This window comes from Ipomoea triloba, chromosome 3 (assembly GCF_003576645.1).
Source record: "Ipomoea triloba cultivar NCNSP0323 chromosome 3, ASM357664v1".
In the NCBI taxonomy this organism is placed as follows: Eukaryota; Viridiplantae; Streptophyta; class Magnoliopsida; order Solanales; family Convolvulaceae; genus Ipomoea; species Ipomoea triloba.
Genome location: NC_044918.1, coordinates 25,253,817 through 25,263,113, shown reverse-complemented (window position 1 = coordinate 25,263,113; position 9,297 = coordinate 25,253,817). Strand labels below are relative to the sequence as shown.

The following is a 9,297-nucleotide window of genomic DNA, read 5'->3' as shown; positions in this document are numbered from 1 at the left end:
TTGATTTTATGATTAGAAACGTGGAAGGAAGGTTTATAATTCTATTCTATTCTATTTTATCATATAATAATTATCATAATTACTAATTACCATTACCATAATTACTAATAACGAATTACAATCAATATTTAATATTATTCTATCATAATAATAATAATAATAATAATAATAATAATAATTACCATATTACTAAAATACCCCTACGTTTGGGCAGGAAAATTTTGGAGGAGGATATTATTTTTATATATAGTATAGATTACATTTAAATTTTAGTTTTCATATAAGAGGCCCTTTTTTTTTGAATACTATTAACTCTATTACAATGCAGTATCTGTTCAGTATTAACTACTTTCTCAACCTATTGAAGCACAAGAGTCAATTTTGACTCCACTGAGGCTCGAACCCACCACCCCCGTATAAAGGGAAGGGTTTGATGCCACTGGACCACAAGGTCCTTGGCAGGGGCCCATTTTTTAAATTTCCCTCAGGACCTCTAAAATGTCCTTGGCAGGGGCCCATTTTTTAAATTTCCATCAGGACCTCTAAAATGTTTGGACCGGGCCTGTACTTGTCAAATAGAGCCTCCTGCTTCATTTCACACAATAAAATACTGGATTCATATGCTGCTAACGAGGCTAAACAAACCAAAATCATCAATCACACCCTGGGCTCCTGCAGCAGACAGAAGGCAGGGCAATGTTTTTACTTGAGGATGATTATTGATCTGTAGATCAGATCTTTTAGGGAATAGGGAATAGGGAATAAATCCCGCTAGAGTTGAAAACAATAATATTAATGCTCCGTAAATCTAGTTATATACGCTTATCAACCAGCAGCTTTAATTTCCTCATTCATCAGATTTCCGACAGGTAATGATGGCAAATTTGATCAGACCTTTCTTGTACCCTTGAATCATCAGCGGCATTACCAGAGCTCCTCTTATTGTTTTCCATCCTATTTATCAAACATTTGTAGATTAGAGATCAGACCCGAAACTAACACAAATAATTATATTAAACCAAACTCACTTTCCTCCTGTTAAGCTTACCAGTGCTTAGCAGTGATGTAATGCCTTTCCATGACAATGCTGATTTTATTACTGCTGGCCAGAAAGGGGCAACGTTTTCAGACCAATCCGCGACCTTGATGTCCTGATGATACAAGAATGTCTTGCCAATTAAGACTGGCATTAGTAACTACAAGTTATAATTTGTGGTGTTACCGTTACCTGAAGAGAGTTGGATTGGAGTAGCTTTACATAATCAGCAGCAGAACACCATGCGGGGAGATAAAAAGCACTGCATATCTTGTTCAACAGTTGTTGCTCTTCTGGGCGCAAAGACTGTTCTGTAGGGGAAAGATCCCTGTGGCACCATGTAACTATGATGATTGTGCCGCCTGGGGCTGCCACTCGTGCCAGCTCCGAAACAAACTACACTTAGTTTCAGCAAACGCCACATATCAGGCCGGCATTCTCAGAGACACAATACTAGGTGTGGATGGAGTATGAGAAGGATTATCACCTTTGCTTTGTCTGGCATGTGTTCGCCACTCTCCATGGACCACACCAAATCAAATTCTCCATCAGGAAAGGGCTGATTCAGCGCATCTGCAACTTGAAAAGAAACCTGCTAGTTTGCATCCATGCTTTCTCGTTAATCCAATACTTAGTTTCAATAAAAATCACATAGTAATGAAAATACATAACCCCTTACAAAACTTGTAACCACAAGGTCACGAGTTTGAATCCCAACCCTCTTAGTTTGAGCTGAACAGCTATGGACAACCTCGGCTGGTTTACCTCCTTGTTGTCCTTTACTAGCTAGGATCACGAGGCAGGCTTACTCAGTACACACCCTTGGATAGTAGCTGCGGGTTCCCTCATCATCCAAAAAGATATAAGTGATGAAAAAGATTAAGAGAAAAGACCTTTTCCCCCAATCCCTGGGCAGCAGCCAGAGCTTGAGCCCTCTTTGCTTGGTTAGGGCTTAGAGTGATGCCCTCAGACCTGGCAGAATATTTCCTGGCTAAGTACCTAGAACTGCCTCCAATACCACATCCAACATCTACTATGTTCTTTGGTCTCTTCTCTGGATCCTCTGCAATGTTATAAAAACAATCAACTATCAACTGCTATTCTTCATATGCATGTAATGTAATGGCCTTTATATAAGCCCAGATCGCCCAAGGTACAAACCTTGAGAGGCTATGACATATAAACACCAAAAAATAGTTAATGCCACGCTTGGGTGAGAATCATGTCTCTGAAACCTTAATAAACTGACACCATTCTTAGTCCAGTTAACTAGAATTTTACTCAAATTTATTTACAATTGAATTGATTTTTAAATGTTGTAACATAAAAAAAAAATCAAATTTAAAAATTATAATAAAATAACAACCGATTGGTTCGTGAAAAAGAATTAAGAAGGAATTGAATTTAAATTTCATTCAAAAGAAATTACTTGAAATATTGATTCCATTATTTACTTAGTGGAATAATAATATAAAGACTCAAATGTTTCTATCTAATTAAAAGATATGTGAAGGTAATATAAAATTTAAGAATGATGGTCAAATAAATCTTTCAACTATATACCAAAGTGTAATTAGATTCTCAAACCAAAAATAAATAAATAAATAAAAATAAAAATTCCAATTGAACACTTAAATTTGTTAAAACAATGCAATCAACTCATTTGACCTATAGTAGCATGTTACCCCTAAGTCATCAGGTATACGGATACCATGTTGATTAATATTTTTAAAACTTATTTTTTAAATTAAAAAATTATATTAAATTTAAATAAAAAAATAAAAATAAATAAAAAAAAAAAAGAAGAAGCAACGCACAACGCCATGGCAGCTGCTGAGCTACCATGGACGGAGAAGCCAGTCTCCGTTCAAATCTAAAAACGGAGAAGTCCGCCTGCTTCTTTGTGCAACTTGAGGAAGAAACCGCCAGCTTCTCCGCCGCCTGTAAACTCTTTTTCTTCTTTTTTTTTTTTTTTTTTTTTAAGTTGAATGAGATGCCACGTTAATTGCTAAACCATCAAAATTGACCGGTTAACTTTTCCTAACTTGTTTTAACTTTTGAATGAGAGTGGTTTCAAAAAAAAAAAAAAAAAAAACTTTTGAATGAGAGTCAAAACTCTAAAATTTATGTTATATCTTTTTAAAATATCAAAGGAGGCAAAAAATTCATTTTCATCAGATTTAAAGAATTCATTTTCCATAGAATAAATGTTCATATCAATCAGACAAAGTAAGATCTATTTTAAAATTTAATAAAAAATATTTTCCTGTAAATCAAATAAACCACAAATAATTTTTAAGAAAAAATTACACTTTTCGTTCCTAAGTTATCATTGGTGTTGCACTTTTCGTTCTTTTATACTCACTTTTCGTCCATAAGTTATCCTAAAATTCTAAAGTTTGTCACTATGTTTTATTAAAGTCAATAATAACTTAGGGACGAAAAGTGGGTATGACCAACAATTAGAAATGAATTCTAAAATTAAATTACCATATAATGTAGACACGAAAAGTGCAATTTTCTCTTATTTTAAAAAAGTCAACAAATGGCAAAAAAAAAAATGAAAATATTACCACCGAGTAGATAGAACCATGGGTTTTCAATAAATAAATAAATCAAATGGTAAGAAATTGTACCATCCAACATGTGGTGAAAAAAAGTGGGAGAAGTGTTTACTTAATATATACATATGACATAGGGTATCCAGCAACATGTGGGTGAAAAAAGGTAGAAGAAGTGTTTACTTAATGGGGGTATTTACAAGAGAGAACATGTGACCAGCTGACAAAGGTAAATGGATGACAACGAAGTAACTACTAGTCTACAACTCTACAACCACAAGCAGTACAAAAATGGATGGCGACCATTAACACACACAAAAAAAATTGAATTTCCTCGAGAAATCCAAAAGATTTTCACATATAAACAATTCATTAAGACTTTTTTTTTTTTTTTTAAGGATATTCATTAAGACTTATCACCTATGTTTATACGGAGTAGGTTATAACAACTCCAAACACCAAACTTAACGCGAGAAAATGAATTAAAGCAACGCATATAGGCAGATCAACTGATTAGTTATACAGATAAAATATGTCGGAGTAGGTTATAACAACTCCCAACACCAAACTTAACGCGAGAAAATGAATTAAAGCAGCGCATATAGGCAGATCAACTGATCAGTTATAGAGATAAAATATGTCACAAGAGAAAATAAATTTGAACAATTTTAACAATCTTAATTTTTTTTATAGGCCTCAACATACACTATCTCATTTTATCTTAAAAACTCTTATCCCAACCGTTTGAATGTTTTCTAAATTTATTATGGACCTACCAAAGTACCAATTTACAAAATCCATATTACAATTATTTGTTTATTTATTAGTATTCAAAAAATTATAATTCAAATTATAATTATTATTATTATTATTTATGTTTAAATTAAACATGTCAAAATTTTAAGTAATAATTATAAAATTTTAATTCAAATAATATGTTATTAAAATTATATATTACATATAAAAAATACATTAAAATTATTTTAAGAAATTAAATTTAAAAAAAAACTAATGATGCCTTAACGGGAAAATTATAAAAAATAAAATTTAAAAATAAAATAATTGGCAACATTTAAAAAAAAAAAAACAAACAAACATAAACATTCAGAGTGACCACCAATTTAAAACGCGACAACGCATCTATTATCTCTCCTCTTTTTTTCTTTTTTCTTTTTTTCTCAAAAGAACACTTCATTTGCATGAGAAAAAACTTTCCAAAATCTCCACCCAACTGTAAAATTAAAAAAAAAAAAAAGAAAAAAGAAAATAAAAACTCATTCCCAATTTTTGCTGATAACAAACCCCTAAATCATTGATATTGTTTTTTTTTTTTAAATCACTAAAACCAAAGTTGATAGGTAAAAACAATAGAAAAAGTCATCACGTGACTTTGTTCAATGACCACCAACAATAGGTTGTAACGAAGTACTTAATTTTTAAGATGGGTGTAGTTTTAAAATACCACCTAAAGCTCTATTTTTAAATTTTATTTCATGGTTTTTAAAATGGGTGTAGTTTTAAAATACCCACTAAAACTTTATTCTTTAATTTTATTTCATGGCACTTTAATTTTAACCTTTTTATTTAATAATTAAAAAATAATACTTTCCCCTCTGTTGTAATCATACTCCATCAATTTTTTACAAAATTTTGTTAAAATCATAAGATCAAATTGTTACTTCTCTCTCTCTCTCTCTCTCTCTCTCTCTCTCTCTCTCTCTCTCTCTCTCTCTCTCTCTCTCTCTCTCTCTCTCTCTCTCTCTCTCTCTCTCTCTCTCTCTCTCTCTCTCTCTCTCTCTCTCTCTCTCTCTCTCTCTCTCTCTCTCTCTCTCTCTCTCTCTCTCTCTCTCTCTCTCTCTCTCTCTCTCTCTCTCTCTCTCTCTCTCTCTCTCTCTCTCTCTCTCTCTCTCTCTCTCTCTCTCTCTCTCTCTCTCTCTCTCTCTCTCTCTCTCTCTCTCTCTCTCTCTCTCTCTCTCTCTCTCTCTCTCTCTCTCTCTCTCTCTCTCTCTCTCTCTCTCTCTCTCTCTCTCTCTCTCTCTCTCTCTCTCTCTCTCTCTCTCTCTCTCTCTCTCTCTCTCTCTCTCTCTCTCTCTCTCTCTCTCTCTCTCTCTCTCTCTCTCTCTCTCTCTCTCTCTCTCTCTCTCTCTCTCTCTCTCTCTCTCTCTCTCTCTCTCTCTCTCTCTCTCTCTCTCTCTCTCTCTCTCTCTCTCTCTCTCTCTCTCTCTCTCTCTCTCTCTCTCTCTCTCTCTCTCTCTCTCTCTCTCTCTCTCTCTCTCTCTCTCTCTCTCTCTCTCTCTCTCTCTCTCTCTCTCTCTCTCTCTCTCTCTCTCTCTCTCTCTCTCTCTCTCTCTCTCTCTCTCTCTCTCTCTCTCTCTCTCTCTCTCTCTCTCTCTCTCTCTCTCTCTCTCTCTCTCTCTCTCTCTCTCTCTCTCTCTCTCTCTCTCTCTCTCTCTCTCTCTCTCTCTCTCTCTCTCTCTCTCTCTCTCTCTCTCTCTCTCTCTCTCTCTCTCTCTCTCTCTCTCTCTCTCTCTCTCTCTCTCTCTCTCTCTCTCTCTCTCTCTCTCTCACACACACACACACACACACACACATATATATACACACACATATTGTTACTTCACTAATAAATAATAACTAAAAACTTTAAAAACTGTATTTATAAATAATTGAGAAATTAAATGTCACAATTAAATTTAAAATGTCATATCTTCCCATAAATACTTGTGTGTTGTTGAGTCCTTGCTTGTGGTATGACATTTTATCTTTAAAAAAAAAATGTTCCTACATAAACATATAAATATATCCTCAAAAATATTTGATTAATACTAAAAAAATTACTCCTAAAGTGGCACTGTATTCGAAGTAAAATCTTCTTTCACTTTTCAACTACCTGTTTCATTTTCAATAATCTATGACAAGGCAAAGGTAGAAGTACCTGGAAAAGGTAGAAGTACAACACAAAGGGCGTGGTATGCATACTCAATATTATATTGATTTTTTAAATAACTTGTCTTATGTTAAAATAACTTGATAATTTTGGATTTATTAATACTTGATTAATAATAGTTTTATCTAAATTATTTTTCATTTATATTTTATAGTAGTTTTACTCAATTGAGTCATTAACTATAGTACATTTTATTGATTTAGTCATTGATTCTAACAATCGATGACTTACTATCAAAACTGAGGATATGATTAAACACAAAAAATCGTTTAAAACTAAATTTAGAAAATTATTATAATCAATGACTAAATTGGGAACAACACCACAGCATCCTAAAGCATTCCCAATAGACATGGATTTTTGAGGTGTTTTTTGTAGAGATGATTAGGAGAGAGAGAATGGAAAGAAGAAAAAAATTGTACCGTTGGGCGCGTGGGCTCACGCGCCCGGCTAAGAGCTCTTGGTACATATAACACACACTAAGGAGCATGTTTACTGATTTGGTGGGGTGGGTCCACATATCTGACAAAAATCAAGGTCTCATTAAAAGCACTCAAAACCTTCTCTCCTCAACATAAGCAACCCAACTTGCAAAAACCTCCTTAGATTCACTAATGGGATGGTGATTTTTTCTCCAATTTTTAGTGTGCCCCATCCAGCATCTACATCATCCTCCACTATCTCACTCAATCACAAAAACTCTTCTCCACATTAATTTTAAATTTTTTTTCTCGATTTTTAATGGACCTACTATTTGACTCAACTATATTTTATTTATTTATTTATTTATTATCATTATAAAAATTATAATTACAATTATTATTTTTATTATATTTAAATTAAACATGTTGAAACTAAAATAAATTTATAATTATAAAATTTTAATTCAAATAAAAGATATTATTAAAATTATATATTATATTTAAAATTATGTTACATATTTAAATTTTTTAATATGAAAAAGTTTTTAAAAATAAAACAATAAACAAAACTCAACTAATTTTTTTATTAAAAAAAAAACAAAACAAAAAATTCTGTCCGTTGGTTGGCCACCATAAAAGAAAACAAAAAACAAAAGCAATAAAAAAAACAAAAATAAATAAAATAGACTCAGATAGTTGGTGAAGCGTCCACTTGTGTTATGTGTGTGTATCGTTTTTTCGCATGTCAATAAATTAATCCTTGTAAGAGAACAAACTCTAAAAAAACTCAGCCTTCCATTAGTTAAAAATCATCTGTTTTTTTTTCTTAAAAAAATTTACAAAAATGTATTGATATAGATGCTCTAGTAAATTGGAGGTGGAAAAGGATTGATGTGGCCTATACGTTATCATGTGTCTGGTTTGTCAGTCGCGATGGTTCCAAAAGGCACTCATGATCCATTTGTCATTTGTACTTTTTTGGAGGATTAAAGGTAAAAGACGCAAAAATTTCATCCGCAGTAGGCCAGAGGATTAACAGTTGTAAGACCAAACATTTATGCAAACACATGTAATGCATGTATGCACACACAAGCAGAAAAATAATCAGCAGCAGAAGGCCAGAGGATTAACAGTTGTAAGTCAGACATATTCGCAAACACCTGTAATGCACTTATTATGCACGCACAAGCAAAAGAAAAATAAACAGAGTATGTATGTGTATACCGGAAACGGAGGCGAAACGGAGGGCCTCTTCGATCATACGGATCTGAGCGGCGCGGTGGTCGGAGAGGGAGACGGACGCCTGCGGCTCGTAGAAGCCGTGGTGCATATGGTCTCCCCATATCTCCTCCCATATCCCGGAAGACTCATCGTAGAACTCCGCGATCCCTTTCTTCAGCTTCTGCTGCTCCGCCTCAACCGCCGCCGCAGACGACGACAACACCGCACTCGCAGCCGTCACTCCGCCGTTCTCGTCGCCGCTGTTCATCTTTCCGAAACTGAAAGAACAAATTCTCCTACTACTAGATCTGCTCAGTACAGAAGGGCGGCTATGTCGGCACAATAAGACTCCTTTTCCCTTGGCCTTATAGAGATGGCCGCAAGGGGAGAGAAGAATATTCTGAGTAGGTGTCGGGTGACGACACGCGCCAAGCCTCCATTGGATCTGGACGGACGCACCATATTTGCACGTGCCAGCCATTTCCTCGCTCCCCCACTTCCTGTGTAAAATACTCCGTTTGGTGTAATTTCCTCCTTGGCCAATGAAGGGAGAGGCGGCGCAAAGGAAGGATGTGAAACTGTAAAAGCTGATCGGAAAATCTGATTTTGTTAGAATATTGTCCACCCAATAAATGCCCACACTTTTATTTATTTATTTATTTTATCCACTCATTTTTATAATTTAATTTTTATATTAAACATAATATTACTCCGTAATTTTAAAAAATGCATATTCAAAATTCTTTTATCTAAAAAAGTATCTTAATAAAAATAAATAAAAACTTTATAAGAAAGTGCTCGAAGAGATAAAAGTTAATTTGTAGAATTTTTAGTTTCTCAATTGTGATTTTAGTATAAGTTTAATTGAGTACATTTCACTAAGGGTGTTTGGTTCATGGAATGTTAGATTACCTTAAGGAATGTTAGATTGCTGAGAATGAATGTTAGATAACTGGGAATGTTAGATTGTTGTGTTTGGTTTAAAACTAAAGTATGTAAATAAGACAACGGAAATAAGATAAATTGATTAAAATGCCTAAAACTCAATATATACTATATATAAAAGTATTATCCTCCTCCAGAATTTTCCCGCCCAAACGTAGGGGTATT

The 9,297-nt window shown here is 33.9% G+C and overlaps 1 protein-coding gene across 1 annotated transcript; it reads right to left on the bottom strand.

Annotated features, from left to right (window-relative positions):
- Window positions 1-568: 568 nt before the first annotated feature.
- Window positions 569-8,768, bottom strand: LOC116013898 (probable tocopherol O-methyltransferase, chloroplastic). The gene is made up of 6 exons (XM_031253858.1): window positions 8,191-8,768; window positions 1,930-2,099; window positions 1,524-1,628; window positions 1,229-1,432; window positions 1,049-1,151; window positions 569-954 (listed from the first exon to the last, which is right to left on the bottom strand). The coding sequence occupies exons 1-6, from the start codon at window positions 8,666-8,668 to the stop codon at window positions 848-850; spliced, it is 1,167 nt and encodes a 388-aa protein (XP_031109718.1). The 5' UTR covers window positions 8,669-8,768; the 3' UTR covers window positions 569-847.
- Window positions 8,769-9,297: the final 529 nt, after the last annotated feature.